The sequence below is a fragment of the Hibiscus syriacus genome, unplaced genomic scaffold (assembly GCF_006381635.1).
Source record: "Hibiscus syriacus cultivar Baekdansim isolate YM2019G1 unplaced genomic scaffold, ASM638163v2 tig00116962_pilon, whole genome shotgun sequence".
NCBI lineage: Eukaryota > Viridiplantae > Streptophyta > Magnoliopsida > Malvales > Malvaceae > Hibiscus > Hibiscus syriacus.
In genome coordinates, this window is record NW_024063488.1 from 2,666,582 (window position 1) to 2,683,225 (window position 16,644).

The 16,644-nt window shown below is 35.7% G+C and overlaps 2 protein-coding genes across 4 annotated transcripts; one reads left to right on the forward strand and one right to left on the reverse strand.

Annotated features, from left to right (window-relative positions):
- The first annotated feature begins 1,378 nt into the window (after positions 1-1,378).
- On the forward strand, positions 1,379-5,662 carry LOC120190059 (ATP phosphoribosyltransferase 2, chloroplastic-like). Its single transcript, XM_039193185.1, has 12 exons — positions 1,379-1,751; positions 2,001-2,060; positions 2,161-2,274; positions 2,604-2,669; positions 2,754-2,861; positions 2,992-3,075; positions 3,367-3,468; positions 3,601-3,714; positions 3,805-3,885; positions 4,030-4,149; positions 5,234-5,467; positions 5,629-5,662. The coding sequence occupies exons 1-11, from the start codon at positions 1,506-1,508 to the stop codon at positions 5,327-5,329; spliced, it is 1,191 nt and encodes a 396-aa protein (XP_039049116.1). The 5' UTR covers positions 1,379-1,505; the 3' UTR covers positions 5,330-5,467; positions 5,629-5,662.
- A 1,199-nt stretch (positions 5,663-6,861) lies between these two features.
- LOC120189939 lies at positions 6,862-14,938 on the reverse strand. Of its 3 annotated transcripts, none has more exons than XM_039193071.1 (10): positions 14,826-14,938; positions 13,236-13,645; positions 10,475-13,193; positions 10,304-10,384; positions 9,536-9,688; positions 9,263-9,426; positions 8,415-8,562; positions 8,174-8,296; positions 7,602-7,689; positions 6,862-7,288 (listed from the first exon to the last, which is right to left on the reverse strand). In XM_039193071.1, the coding sequence occupies exons 2-10, from the start codon at positions 13,514-13,516 to the stop codon at positions 7,086-7,088; spliced, it is 3,960 nt and encodes a 1,319-aa protein (XP_039049002.1). In that variant the 5' UTR covers positions 13,517-13,645; positions 14,826-14,938; the 3' UTR covers positions 6,862-7,085. The 3 variants fall into 3 exon arrangements, with proteins under 3 accessions (XP_039049002.1, XP_039049001.1, XP_039049000.1); XM_039193070.1 differs by having other exon boundaries at positions 10,475-12,318; positions 12,349-13,645; XM_039193069.1 differs by having other exon boundaries at positions 10,475-13,645.
- Positions 14,939-16,644: the final 1,706 nt, after the last annotated feature.

The window sequence follows — 16,644 nt, forward strand, 5'->3', positions numbered from 1 at the left end:
TTTTTTTTCTTCATTTCGAGACTTTTCGAGCTGCTCACGAGCTTCAGTTCAAGATTTCGAGTTCGAGTCGATCTTAAAAATGCGAGTTTTCAAGTCGAGTTCCATTTCAAAATTTTCGAGTCGAGTCGAGCTCAGCAATACTCGAACGCGACTCGACTCGTTTACACCCCTAATTAGTACCCATTCATCCATTTGCAGTGTTGTATCCAACAGGAAACCAGAAGGTCTGAACTATAAGCTATGTGAAATCAGCTCACCAATTATATCAACTAATAGAGGTTAACTTAAGATTTTACGTCAAAGATGCGAATCTTTAAGAGTTTATAAAGGCATAATGCCAAGTTCAGCCTCAAATGTTTATGAATATAGTTATTTTGACGCTTATTCTATTTTTGAAGCATTTTAACCCCTAACATATAACATAATAATCACTTTGTCCCTTGTTTTTTATGGGACATTTTAGCCCTCAACATTTCATTTTAGGTTATGAAAAGCTCATATTTTAGAGCGATAATCTTGTGTTAACTAATGATTTTTATCTATAGAGGGAGATTTTTGCTCCAAAGTGAAATATTAGAGGTTAAAATATTTAAAAATTGAATAAGGGCTAAAATGACAATTTTAGTATACGTTTGTGACTATTTTTGGCATTATGCGGGTTAAAAATATAAGTGTACAAAATTATAAAATTTCAAAGAATACAAAATTTAATCATCAATATAAAATACAAAAAAATATGAACTATATGAAAAACAAAAAGTTGATTTTTAGAGATAAATTATTTTAATTCAATTAAATAAATTAAAGATTAAATTTTAATTGAATTAAATTTAGGATTAAATTGATGATTAAATGTATAATTATATTATTTTTTTAATAGCCACATTTTCTCCCTAAAATTTTAACAGCAAATGTTTGATTGATACACTTAAATAGTTAAATGATTTGATTGACAAAATTAAAAAAGTAGTGGTAAAAAAAACAATAATTAAGTGGTTATAGTTATAGTTCATATAATTAAAAGAGACAATTAGGAATGACTAAGGTTGGGTCGGGTTTTTGGTCAACCCGACCCGACTTACCCGATAAATATATCCTCTATCTAACTCTGACCCGACTCTAATTTTATAGTATAAATTTGATCCGAGCTGATATGATCAGATATAAAATAAAGATTTAATTAAAAATAATAATAGAGAGGAGATATTATAATTACCTCGAGACAATAGTTTACCTGATTAAACATATTATTTGCTCACCGGTTCCTTTACCCTGGGTCAGTGGTGATCGGTGAAGTGCATCAAACAGAATATATCGGGCCGCATCCAATCATACCCCTCCCTCCTACAGTCGATCATTTGAGACCACCAAACAAAAAAGTATCTGAAAAGCATCTTCCTTCCTTTTGCGGCGGCTGGTTTCTTTGTGGCACGAATCGTCATTGTTTCTTCAAATAATTTCAAAAACCGACAGTTAGGGTTTTTATTTTGGCCAGCCATTGTAAGATGCTTCTTTCGCAGCCTTATTTCCAGCAATGCGCCACCGCATATATACCCGCCTTCTCAATCTCATGTCCTCACTCATTCTACGTATCGGTTTCTAAACGTAGCTTCATATCTTGTTGCTCCTCGCAGCTCCAAACGGCTGTCGTTAACGGAACACTCGATAGTAAAATAGCTGAAAGGGATGAAATTCGTCTCGGCTTGCCTAGCAAAGGTCGCATGGCTGCTGACACTCTCGATCTACTCAAGGTACTGCTTCCTTCACCAGAAAATGAAGTTTTGCGTATTATTTTCCTTTTTGTTAATAGTTTAGAAAGTTTATTTAATTTTATTGGATGCAAAATCTAATAATGTCAGAGAAAATTAGAAGTTCTAACTTTTGTAAGTAATAAAATTTGTACATAATTTCAATCATTATGTTTGAATGTGTGCTACACTTTAATCACTTTTTTGTTTGAAATTAATGTTCCGATGAATCCTTTCAATCTTCTGCAAAAGGATTGCCAATTGTCAGTTAAGCAAGTCAATCCGAGGCAGTATGTTGCGCAAATACCTCAGGTCTGTGTCATCTTTCTATCTCACAGTTTGTATTCTCCTTGGCATCTGCATCTCATTTATGTATGGTCGATATTCGATTCTTAATGTGTTCTTCTCCCAGCTTTCCAATGTAGAAGTCTGGTTTCAGCGGCCCAAAGACATTGTCCGCAAATTGCTATCTGGAGATTTAGATCTTGGTATCGTGGGGCTTGATACTGTCAGTGAATATGGACAAGTAAGTTTTGATGTATAGGATACTGTTTGATTGCGGCCATCCTTTGTAGTGTTTTGCAATTTTGAAAATGTCACTAGTAATTGAATTATCCAACTTAGTGCAGTGCTTATGTAATATGTAAAATTCCTGCCTTTAAATGTCGAATTTAAAATTAGAACTATCGTTTACATGTTATTGTTTCAGTTGTGAAAATGTCACTAGTTATTGAGTTTGGTTGTAATGTGGTTTATTCTAATACTGCATTTATCCTTATATATTCCTATAAGTAAAAAGAGTTGCTCTCAGAAAAATATGCAGGTTAAAGTCTTGTTCTTTCGATACTTTATCAGGGTAATGAAGATCTTATTATTGTTCATGATGCCCTTGACTACGGTGACTGTCGTTTATCCCTTGCAGTAAGTGTTCTTTTTAACAACTATATATTGAGCTGGGCCTTTCTGATATCCCTGTCAGTGATGGTTTGTATTTTGGTTTTTCAGATTCCCAAATATGGGATCTTTGAGAATATCGATTCACTGAGGAAACTAGCTGAGATGCCTCAGTGGAACATTGAGAAACCTTTAAGAGTTTCTACTGGCTTCACTTATGTATGACATGCACTTCACTGATTTTTGTAAATTATGTCTTCCAGACTTTCTGTCTCATACACTCATTTGAAGTAACTTATTGAAAGAATGTTTATATTTGAATTTAATTTCCTATTGTCTTTTTGTACAGCTTGGTCCTAAATTTATGAAAGAAAATGGACTGAGGCATGTGACATTTTCAACTGCTGATGGAGCCTTAGAGGCTGCTCCTGCTGTAAGAATTAAGTTCTTCCCAAGTACCTGTAATATAGGTTTTTCTTTTGAAGTTTTTTCTTATATGTATTAGTTTAAATGTACCTTCCAATGTTCTACCCACCTGTTGTGTCCTTTCAGTCTTTCACCCTGTTGATATATTGATTGGACAAAATGTTGTTTTCTTATTGAAGGTAGTGAATTTAAAAGGGAACACTAGTAATTCTAGATAAAGACAAAGCAATCTGGAAAACTATTCCTTTTTTGTTTGTATGATGTTTATAGAAATCATTTCTCTTTGTTTTAAATATAGATGGGAATAGCTGATGCAATTTTGGACCTTGTTAGTAGTGGGACAACACTTACGGAAAACAATTTGAAAGAAATTGAAGGTGGAGTTGTATTGGAAAGCCAGGTAACAAGATCTTTGTCTTTTCTTGTTCATGCAAAGTTCAAGCGAGTGATCTTATAGTCTATAGAGTATGCAATTTGAAAAGGATTTGCTTTTAGAGTTTGTTGCTTGATCTCAAGATCCATTTGACATCAGGCTGTCCTTGTTGCAAGCCGAAAGGCATTAATCCAGCGGAAAGGTGCACTGGACACGACACATGAGATTCTTGAAAGATTTGAGGCTCATTTGAGGGCTCTCGGTCAGTTCACGGTGCGCGAATTAATTCAGGATTCCAGTCTTGTGGATTTCTTTCCTTTTCTTCCCAGTATTCTTCCTGTCTATAAGTTTTTCTTATGGTAGGTAACTGCAAATATGAGGGGCAGTAGTGCAGAGGAAGTGGCTGAGCGAGTTTTGAGCCAACCATCTTTAGCTGGGTTGCAGGTGAAGTTTGAAAGGACGTTGTTCTCAATACTTACTTTTGGAATGAACTTGAAGTCATTGCAAATTTTTACTTGAAATAATTGAAGGTTTTCTTAATGCAACTGCTAATTCTAAGAAGGCTCAAAAAATTATTAATATTTGCAGGGGCCCACAGTATGTCCCGTGTTTTGTAAGTGTGATGGAAAAGTAGCTGCTGACTACTATGCCATAGTGATATGTGTAGCGAAGAAAGCTCTGTACAAGTCTGTGCAACAGTTGAGAGCGGTGAGTCATGATGAATGATGATAAAGGCAACCTAAATGCTATGGACACTGATTTAAGTGCTTGCTCTATTTGGAACACTACTTTATCTCTAACCCAATTTGCATATGAAGTTTAATCCAAGTCTAGATCTATATTCTAATTAGAACACTTCATCTTGTGTTTTTGGAAATTCTAAAATAAAATCTCAAATTAAGCTAATTTAAGGCAAAAGTAAAACTGTAGTAATTAAGCAAAAAGATTACAAATTCAGCTAATATTTTTTTCGTAAATTTTAATTTTCTGTGTAATTACAATAAGTATTAGGAGGCTGTAATATTTTACGTAATTTGATAAATTTTTATGAAATTTGACAATTACGCAAATTATTACAAAAGTTATAATGATTTATGTAATTTGATAATCATTTATGTAATTGTCTTTAACTTAGCCTCATTTTAATGTTTTCATTGTAGAAGTCCTCATGTTTTTCCTTGCTTCTAAAAGCATTTCCTACTTATTGATTTATGTAATTTGATAATCTTTTATGTAATTGTCTTAACTTAGCCATAATCAATGCTCAATGCTTAGGTATTGATACCAACATCAGCTACTGTGATTTTCAGCCTAAAATTGAGAATTTGACTAGGGTATCTATACCCTAGGGCTGAGTATCGATACCTAACCTCTAGAGTATTAATTATTTGGTCCGTAATTGGTTTGGTAATCTTGTATGTAACCCGGAATAAGCATGTTTAACCTGAAAGTATGCTCGGATGATATTGTGTATAATGAACTTTATGTGTCATGTATGAGTATATAGTGATGTTTGATCGAATCAGCTCACATTGATTATCAATGTGGTGCTTCGGATTCGGCTAGGATTCTCGGGCCAAGTTTAGGGTGTCACAATTAGCTTTCAAGGAGTTGGGCATATAATTTGGTCCCCAAAATAATGAAAATAAACTTGTATTTATTTAATAAGTGATCAGTTTTTAGGTGCAGCCATACATGCTAGGATATGTGTAGATATTACAGCCTCCCCTACCCTAAAAGGATTTAACTGATGCTCATCCTGGTCACTGAATTTGAATATTGTTTGGTTCAGATCGGAGGCAGTGGGGTGCTAATATCGCCACTGACCTACATTTTTGATGAAGAGACCCCGAGATGGAGAGAACTTCTTTCAAAGCTTAGCATGTAGTCCTTTGGGATTGATGCATGGGTGATTTACTTGCATTTCATATAAAAGCTGAATAACTTTTGAAATCTCAAAGTATCAAGGGGGGGTTGAAGAATTACTTTTGGCGATAGATGGGACCTCCTAAGTTTTGTCATGGCGGTGCATACTGTTACGGTCCCTTTTACTGCATTTCTTTAGTCAGAAGTGTGTTTATTTTGGAAATCTTCCTCATTGTAACCCTGAATGTTTTCCGTTTTGATTGTGCACGAGGACTGAAAATTGTTTGCAACTTTAGTAGTTTGTCCCTTGATGAAATGCAGTCACGTGATGGATGTAAACTGTTGGTTTCCATGTCATCTAGATTTTTCATTTTTCTTAAAATTTCATATTTGACAATTGTACTTGAACACTATTTAATAATGGTATGAAAGTATGATTGAATTTAGTATCAGCAGAGGCGAAGGATCCTGAGGTTGTTGTTGGGTTGTTCTCTTGATCACTTATGACTTGCAGCTTTGTTATGATTCCATGTAGTGGATTGCGAACTTCGACCTGGGTTCCAACTGTAGGCATTGTTGGCAACCTCTGAAATGGCTGGACTTTGCCATCCTTGTTACTTGGTGATCACAAGCTCCACTTTATGCCAGTATATGAAATTCAGGCAACTCTTTGTTCTTCTCGATGCCTCCGGTCTTTTTTAATAATCTTAAGACTTATTATTATTGCTAGAAGTGTTTCTAAAAGGCTAGCTTGAAGGTTTGTGTATTAAAAATGGCTCATATGAAGTGGGCACAAAAAGAACAAACAATTGTCGCCCTAAAATAATGCGATGACCATATTCGATTTTGAATTCCAACTCGAATGCCTCCGTTTTCAGTCTACTATTGTGTAGCATGATTTTTCTTTATATTTCGAAAATTTGTGATGCAAAACGCTTATCCAGCAGACAGAACTTCGCGATTTCTAATCACTACTTTAGTATTTTTGCAAAGCATTTTTAACCAGGAAACCGTCGTCATTTGTTAAATTGTACCAAACGTGTGCTCTTGGGAGTTTGGACGTAAATAGTGAAGTATACTCCCACCAGACAATATAATCATCTTCAGAAAACATATATCATCAATATTAAACCAATTATTACGAATTTTATAATGTTTTATATAACACCACATAAATAGTATTATCAAGTAATCATCATGCCTAGTCATCAACTGAATTATTACTCAATTGAAACGGAAAAAATAAAACTGGATCAATCCATTTATGATTCGAGCTTCCAATGTCGGTAGCAGTGACTAATTCCTCACTGCTGCGCTCTCCATATAAATAAATGATTAATCATGAAATATGTACACTCTCATTAGTGAAGATGACCACATGATTGGTTAAAGGACGCTTTTGGCATGTATCTAAAATTATACATGCATGTAATGTAATACATGATTTTGGAATATATTGTGCATTGAATACATGTTCATATTCATATAACTGAACTATCACCCTAATCAATACATGTATGTATATATATAACAGAAAGACATTTGTATTGAACATTGTTTACAAGCAAGCACCAAAACCAAGTTTGTATCCCCACAGTTATTCACAGTGAGGCGAATAATAATAGCTTTACATATAAACATATTTGACTTCCAAGCACAATAATATCATATCTCAGTCTCCCTTACTCTTTCATATAAAACAATACACTAGCGTTTTTGGAGTATATAAATCAAAGCAGACTTATCATAATCATTGATGAGTGTGTGCATCAGAAGTTTTACTTAGATGCTTGGTTCAACGGCTGATGACCCTGTGGTTTTGTCTGGCTTGCTGATGACATGATGCGCAAGCGTCTAGCAATCTCCGTGAATGATGGTCGAACCACAGGATCCGGAGCCCAACACTGCTCCATTAGTAACTTCCATTCAGGGTCACAGTTGCTTGGTACAGGTGGCCTCAGAGTGTTGCTAACAATGCCTCCTGCACGGAGATGAGGTAATCAAACCACAGGCTACCCATGTTAATATATTCAATCAACCATGAATAAAAGGCGGGAACATTCTCGATATTATAGATTATTACATAGACCGACCCCAGAAAAAGTATATGGACGTAAACTATCAATGTGACATAGTAAATTTAGCAGCAGAAGGTTAATGAAAATAATAGAAAAATCAAGTCAGCAATAAAATAATGATGGTAAGGTCAGAAAATACGGAAAAAGAAATGAGACGTCTGACAAAGCAAAAGCACATGTAGCCAAAAAAAAAAAACTTCAACTGAGATTTCATACCTATTATTGCTCCATAATGCATATTGGCATAAGGTTCCTCCCCAGTAAGAATCTCCCATAGAACAATGCCAAATGAGAACACATCGACCTGCAAATGACAAAATCCAGGTAAGTAATATTTGCATAAAGACCATTTGATCCTTGCTTAACGGGTCATGGAGGTGGACCTTTTAGGAAGAAACCTAGATTTGAACCTTGGATCTATTGTGTACATTTTATACAAATAAATTGCACAAAAAAATCTTAAAGATTAAATTGAGAAAATTGGGTGGGGGGTATTAGGTCTGAAAAATGTTCAGAGACAACAAATCCAAGCGTCTCATTTCTTTATAACTGACAAACAGAAAACTACAACTTGAGCCAGTAAGTACCGTTGAATTCTAGATGATGAAGAGTATAACCCACTTGTTATAAGTCATCCAAAATAATATTAGAAACAGAATCATTGCGAGGCAAGCACTTCGATGAAGCATATATATTTTGATGCCAGCATGTAAAGGATTGCAGTAAAGCAAGATCTGAACCAAGACCTTTAACAAACTTTATCTAAGCTCTGAACAAAATCATCTTACCTTTTCAGAAACCTTACTACTACTGCCATTCAAAAGCTCTGGGGCCATCCATGGAAGAGTTCCCCTCACACCACCAGTAACCAAGGTATTCCTTTTTATCTTTGACAGCCCGAAGTCCCCAACCTGCACACACATCATCATATTTTGTAACTTAGGTTACATCAATATCTACCTAACAAAAAATAAGAGATGCAAAATGTAAAGTTTATAAGTTTATAAATGAAAATGTCATTCAAATTACCTTGCAAATTGGCCGCATAGGGTCTTTCAAGTTGACAAGCAAGTTGTCACATTTTAAATCAAAATGCACAATGTTCTTTGAATGTAAATATTCCATCCCAAATGCTGCATCCATGGCAATAATGACCCGCTTACGACGATCAAGTTGCCTACACAATTACAGAACTTATGAAGTAAAACAAAATATATAATTGAAATTTCTAGAGTGATGAAAGTAACGGTGTTGCTCAAACTCAGGCACGGGTGTCGGACTTGAGTATGTGTCTAGATGTCCAACTTGCCAATTCAGTTAAACTCGAGACACAGGGATACAGCACAAAAGGATCCGGGAGGACATGGGTAAGGAGGTTCGTTTTATATGTGCATAAGTATAATATATGTATATATAAATCAGTTTTTGATATATACATTATTGTTTTTAATTTATTTAATTTCTTCTGACCTATTATTAATTGTAAATAAATAATAAAAATAAACATAATCTAAAATATATTAGTTTATTGTTTGAATTGGATTTAATTAACAATCTTTTGGGCTTCAAACCCAAATTAAGAGGTTTTAACATTCTACTTTTTTCACTGTACTTTTTTCTTTATTTTTTGCTTTTTATACTACTTTGCCCCTCAAAAACCAAGATTTCAAGCTATTCTAATCTCTCCCTTTCCGTTCTCTTCTCCTGCTGCTGCTTCTTTCATTTTCTGTTCTTCTCACCCCATCACCCCGAGTCCAAAAAATCTGATCCATACCCCAAACGCTTATCCTTGTCGTGTTGAACCAGGCGGTCATTTACGCGAGTCTGAGCAACAGAGGAAAACAGCACATTCTAATAACTATATTTAAAAATATTACCTGTCTTTGCAAAGCAAAACATGTCTAAGAGAGCCATTCACCATAAACTCTGTGACAGTGGCTAGTGTTCCTCCAGGTCCATCCTGCACCACACCATAAAAGGCCACCACATTGGGGTGGTGAAGTTTCGAAAGGATGTCAGCTTCACGCCAGAACTCGACAGTCTGAAAAACATTCAAGACTGACTGTTGTTAATGATATGAGACGAAGTGGAAAAAGTATAAATCTCCAATCATGATTCAGAAAATGCCAAGAAACAACAAGAAAACTAACCAATCTCTCTTGCTCAGATGAACGACCAGTGAAACAGATTTTTTTTATCCGCTTGATGGCAACATCTGTTCCTCTCCATTTTCCATGATATACAGTGCCAAATGTACCTGAACCCAACTCCCTTAGCTCTTCCAGATCTTCGTTTTTAATGATCTGCCATGGAATTTGATGAAATTAGCCTCCATGAAGTTAGAAATAGTGACCAAATTAGTTGAATAATACTGAGACTAGGGGGCACAAAATGCAGAACAGTTCAACCAAGAAGCATATTTTTTTTTTTATAGGAATGGCAGGCCTCGATAAAAACCCCCTTTATGATGAATAACATTTTTCTCCCATGTTTGCAGTCAATTAACCAGCATAAATTGAGATGAGGAGGAGATAGAAACAGATATCATCCATGAATGCCGTCTGAGGTGACATAATTGCCAGCATGCTGGCTAAGGTAAGGAAACAAAGACCATTTTTAGAAAAAAAATGTATGCTGACAATCAGCGTTTAACATCTAGAAAATAATCATTAGCAGCCGCATTGGTTCCATTGGTAATGAGGTTCTAGAAAATGGTAGGAATGGCTTGGTTGTGGATGGATAAAAGAACTACTGGCTTAACAGAAGCTTTCTGTTGAAGATTTAAACATAAACATACATGCAAATAATCGGGCGAAGCTTTCTTAAAGTTGGAAAATTTAGAAAACATAAAAGAAAATTTAAAATTCACCAGCTCTTTCAGTACTAGGACATCAGATAATCTAGAATTAAAGATATACCTGCAATGTGCTTAAATCAATATCTCCACCAGAATGATCCCCAGGAGGTACACCAGTATCCCGAATATCCAATTTTCCATCCTTGGAAACAGAAAAAAGTCAGAAAACGGACAAAAGCAAGAATTATCTTCAGATGCTAAGGATATAAATCATATCAACAGGCACTAGTACCTCAAACTCAGATTCAGGTACTTGATGGTTTTGCCCAACTCGTCTACTTTCATCACCCTTGACTGGAGACTTATTGTATTCTGAGCTTATATCCAAGTTATTAGTAGCAGCAGCAGAAGTCAACTCTTGTCTAATGTCCTCATCAAAATTGATGTCCGGCTTCCTTTGAGCCAAGGCAACAGCACCAGTAGATTTCAAAGGTGGATAGCTATAATCAATTGGTGCCCCACCTTCAATATTTGTAAGCGGAGACGAGAAACCCAGATGATCCTGATCCATGAGGGAAACATCCTTTCTAGCAAACTCATCTTGAGCCAAATTACGGAAGTATGACCAATGCTTAGGTTCATGATTCTCCATGTTTAAGCTCAGTCCAGCTCCATCACCAGGGAATGGACTGATACCATAGAGGTTCTGAGACATTCTAACTTTTGAGAATATATCAGACAGAAGGTCACGGGGAAACCGGTCGTTAATATCAATAAGTATGTCTCCATGCTCAGAGGCATTTACAGAAGGAGTAGGCTGTACATTGGAAGTTGCTCCAATTGGGTTCTCTGCCCAGACCAAAGGTTTGCCATGCCCCTGAGAATGATTTCCTGTATTCTTGTTTTCATCCATCTCAATTTGCTCAAAATCAGACGGGCTGAAAGATGGATCTTCAAGGTGCTTAACAGAAGTTCTTTGACCTCCTGAGGAATGATTTAACCCAGCTGCTTCTTCATCAGCAGTGGTCTTAACTGAGACTTGTTTCAATTCAGATTTCTCCTTGGTTGACTCAAGTACCTCCTCAGAAATATTAGAGGTGATTTTATCAGCAAAACCTTTATACCTTTCAAATTCAGCAAGCCCATCCATAACAGTTTGCGGATTTTTAGATCCTGGATTTGCAGATGTGACAGATTGATCAGCTTGAGGAGACAAATTCCCATCATGAATCATATCAACTGCTTCTCTAATTATTCGGGAAGAATCAGAATGTGCTTGAGTCATTAGAAACTGTGACCCAAAAGAATCATCAGACTTAGATAAACGGTTCATTTCAGCCTGCTCCCGGGGGATTCTCTCTGAATGAAACACTCGATGAATCACAGATCCTTCAAGGCATATAAAGTCATTTGGATCAGCCTCGGAACCACCAGCACCAGATGTAAAAGGACCACTAGATGGGCAAGAGTGGTCATCTTCAACATTCTTTCTCCCTTCACTTACAACTTCAGGGGCCACTAAATTCTGCACAGCTTCCTGGTTCTTTTTGAAATTTTTTGCAGGCAACAAAGATGAGCCAATGTCTGCAACTGAAATGGTCACAGATGCTTCCTCACTAGAAATATGGTTTGCAACAGAACTTCCATATGTATTTGAAGGGACATTGTAATCTTTCTCTGACATCCGAATTTTTTCAGTTTCACTGATCTTAGGGAGGGATGCATCTCTTTTCATTTTTGGCTCCTTCATTAGTGGAGCTTTGTCTAGAGACCGCACTTTTTCAGGTTCAGTTATTTTTGAGGCAGAGCTATCTCTTTTCAGTTTCACCTCTTTAATAGATGCTTCCAGATCTTGCACTTGAAAGCCCATATCAGCTAAAGCCACCTGGGGGTTTACATGCCCATGGACTGGCACTGAAGCTAAATTTTCACCAGGCATCACATAGTTAGAGGGTTGATAACCATAACCATACTGCAATGGAGGAGACAAAGGAACATTACTCTTCCCATCTACCAGGGGAGTGGAATACAACCGTTGGCTAGCTTCTCCATGACGCATTTTTTGCTCTAAATATGGCTGTGAACTAGATTCATAAGCACTAGATGAACTCACCAAAACTGATTGAGAAGATTGGAGGGTTGGTGAAGGTACACAAGAAGTTAGGACTGCAGATGAAGGTGCATGAGAAGATTGGACCATTGATGAAGAAGCTGCATTAGAAGATTGGACTGTGGATGCAAGTGCATTAGCTGTCAAAGAAGTAGAACTAGAAGCAGCTGCTTCAGCCATAGTCCGACTAGCCTCACTTACAACATTCAAACCAAGTAATTCATCCAAATTGTTCTCAGAAGCACTTGCTGCAATTGAGTTTTTTCTAGATCCTAGGTCCATGCCATTCACGGCAACAACATATTGCATCTCAGAATCATCTTCTACACTCCCCATGCCATATTGAGAATACTCCAAATCACTACTAGAGAAAAGGAATATCCTGGGTTTCTGCAGTCCTCCATCTTCTAGCACATTACATTCCTCCATCATGTTCTGCAGATCATCATCACAAGATACAGAAACCAATGCATCAAGATCCTCTCCCGGCAACTGATACTTTATCATATGGGCTTGGTTATAAATTGCGAACATTTTTTGAACAAACTCTTGAAAGGAAATATCCCTGCTTAATCGAATCATACGTGTTTCCCCCCCAACATATCTAAGTTTCTTATCACAGGGACGTGGTAAAATTTTACCACCAAAGCTACAGAGGAACTTCATCTTAGTTGATGAGCTGAGTGAAGTATTTCTGGATTCATAACCTCGATGTCCCTGACTAATGTCATTTCTTGAAGAGGATTGAGAAATTGATCGCATGGAATCATAATAGCTCTTGTCTTCATGCACGTAAGGGGCCTTTCTCTCAAGCTCCTGGGGACGGGGGTTTTCTACTGTGTTAAGCATAGAGATATCATAGCCACTTTCTGAACCTGTATGAGAAACTCCTATAATGCTTTTTAGATCCATATAAAGTGGTCCACTGTTGGGATCACCATAAGCATTCTGAACAAAATGTTGCCTGGGATTTACCCTTTCCCGCATAAATTCCAGAGCAAACTCCTCACCTGTTTGAATAGAGTAATTCAAAACTGGTCTTGCTCCTGCCGACATATTATAATCAGGAGGTCGGATGTTAGTATTTATATTACTAGATGGATCATGAAAAAATCTCTGGTTTGCAGCCTCGAGAGTTTCATTTCCAACATCAATATTATTGTATCGAATTTGTTCATGATTCTTCTGTTGATCCATTATGCCTTTTCCTAGATTTCTCTCCATTTGGATAAAACTTTCAAGGCAAAAAAGCCAGGGCAATATGCCATGATTATCACAAGTAATGCAATATCAGTACATGCATTCTGCCATAGCCAACAGCAAAGTTAGCATTCCAAAGACCTTTACTTGAACCTGCAAGATTGTATGGGCATTCACCATCAGTTATCGAGAGAATAGCACACAACTCAATTCAATCTTTAGAAAATTGACAGCTTAAAATCACTTGCACCATTTTATATTGAGAAATAGCACTCCATTCCATTACAATTACAAAAGACACTTTTTTATAATGAAACTGTCTAAGCTAATAATCACCTGTCCATTAAAAGAATAAAACAGTGAAACCAACTTGTTTAAAAGATAATAGCCATACAAGAAAGATCAATCAACCAGTGCTTTATTATATTGATGAGGATAAACAAAATTAAACCCAAACCACAAAACAGAAAATGCACCATAGTTTTGAAGATAAATGAACCTAGGCTAATTGTTTTTGGGAGAGAGAATAATTCTATTAATTAAATCATACCATATACTTAGCATCAATACCCTAAATTTAATTGGCAACCTCATAAGAGTATTTTTGAAGTTTTTTTTTCCCTTTGGATTCTCAATTTTAACAACTTTCAATAAAGCTATTATCGCAATTAGAGAACAGAATGGAAGCCATAATATACATTTCAACCAAATATTACATATGAGGCTTTGGGGGAAAAGTTAAACAAAAGAAAGTGAAGATACAAAGCAGTAATTATAATGCATCTAATGCAAATCTAGAACCCTAAACATGAATTCTAAATAGCGCTCCAAATCCCAATATAAGCATGCAAAGTAGATGGTGCATGCCCCAGAAAAATGCTTAAATCAACCCACAAAGCGTGATCCCAAACAAGGCAGATCCAAATTGAAAACTGAGTTACTTAAATCAGTGATAAAAACAACTTAACAGTTATTTACGAGATTGAAATGGTAATATCGAAATTAAACATTAATAAGAGCAGTGCATTGAGGGTGCGCAGCTAATCGAACCCAAAGGCTGATTTTTTTTTAAATATCGAACTCAATATATAATCTCCAATCACTCCACTGATCACAACACTGTAAAGAGATAAGCATCAAAACATGTAAAAAGAGGCTAGGTAAACGTTAAACATGGGTACAAAATAAAACCCAAAATTCATCACAAAATCGAAGTTCAAAATAGAATCGGAAAGAAACCCATAAACAGATTGAGGGTAAAAATCTTCACTAGATCCTCAGACTAATTCATTTTCTGTTTTATTATCTAAAAATATGTAGTATATGTGTGTACCTGAAGAAGAGGGGAAAGCTGTGAAGTTCAAAGCAGCAAAGGAGAAGAAGATTATTGACTTTCTCTCTCTAAAATTCTCTTAATTTTCTCCGTCGAAAATAGTGAGATTGGAGAGCCGCTTGTCTCCCTCTATCATTTGCTTTGCTTCCTCTTTTAATTTCCATAATGTTGCTTTTAATTTTATTATTAATGGCTAAATTTTGCCTGTTTACGACTTTTTTGACACGGCAGGCAAACCTTTATTTAACTGGATAAATTAGCATTTAGTCATTTATTTATTTTCATAGTTTTATTTTAATTATTTAATTATTTTTTAAATCATATTTATTGTTACATTTTTGTTTCTCTTCGGTCATCATTCGTTAAAAAATTAAATGAAATTTTTATTGTGAATTTTTTTCCTGTAATTGTGATATTATATTACCTTATGATGACACATTAACATTGTTATTAATTTTTAATAGAGTCGATTAAAACATAATGTTAAAAATGATTTTAAAATAAAATAATTTGATGACCAAAACAGAATCTTACAGACTAAATACGTAGTTTATCCTTATTTAATTTACCATAGAAATGTCCGCATTTTGGCCCTCGACGCACGGGGGTGACAACGTAGACAACACGAAGCAGTTGTTGTGCGTGTTGTGGAGTTGATGCGATTGAAATTGATGAGTGGTGTCCGCAGAACTTTATAACTATTGTAACTAAGGCTGGCAATGGATCAGAGATGGGTCGGGTGGCGCTTCATCCGCCCCATCACCCGAGGTCCAAATCTCCATCTACAACATCCATCACCCACAAAAAATTTCATCCATATCCGCTCCATCCATCATCTGCTGGTGGAGCGGGTGAGAAATGGATGATACTATGAACAAAACCTATTTTTACATCCTAAGCTCAAATTCTTCTAACATTCATAGAAACCAAACATTGATACTCAAACATTCATAGAAACCAAAACATGAACAATAAATTTTCATCAAATTCAAACAAAAACAAAATGGAACACAATTTATATAGTCTTGTGCACTATGTTTGTGATATATTTTCAAGTGAATAGATGCATCATGTATAGTATTGTACACCAAATATAATCTTCAAATCTTCATCAACAAACTATCACTTCTCAAAAGTTCTCTCTATCCTAGTATCAATAGGGATAAACCAATATTAAAAAAATTAGACATATTTTCAATGGGATAAAAATCAGAATTAAGAGAATAAGAATATTTACAATCATCCGTTTTTTTAATATATATATATATATATATATATATATATGGATGGATGGATATATTAATGGGTGGATGGATGCTGCGGGTGATGGGTCAAAAAAAATTTCATCCATATCCGACCCAACCCATCACCCGATCCATCCATCACCCGTCAATCATCTGTTTCACAGTATGTTTTCATTCATTTATTCGGGGCGGGTGGGTGGATAATCCACTTACCCATGAATAATTGCCAGCCCTAATTGTAACTACTAAATTTAGTTTTTTTTAAATAAAAAATTTGTAATAAATTAGTTATTGAATTGAAAAGGATTGTGGCTTTATGGGCTACTTTTCCGTTGGCTGAAATCTAATGGGCTACCACGTACACCACATGTTCACATTGCACAAATCTCACTCTTATTTGGTTTTTGCTGCCTAGATCTAGACCCTTGTGTTAGTTTCTACTGCCTAGACCTAGACCTTTGTGTTAGTTTTTTTTTATTAATCTAGATGATTATAAGGTGGTATTTGTTTTAAAGATTTTTCATCATTTGATAATGAAAAGCCCAAACATCATTGTCGTCTTTGGTGCTTAAACT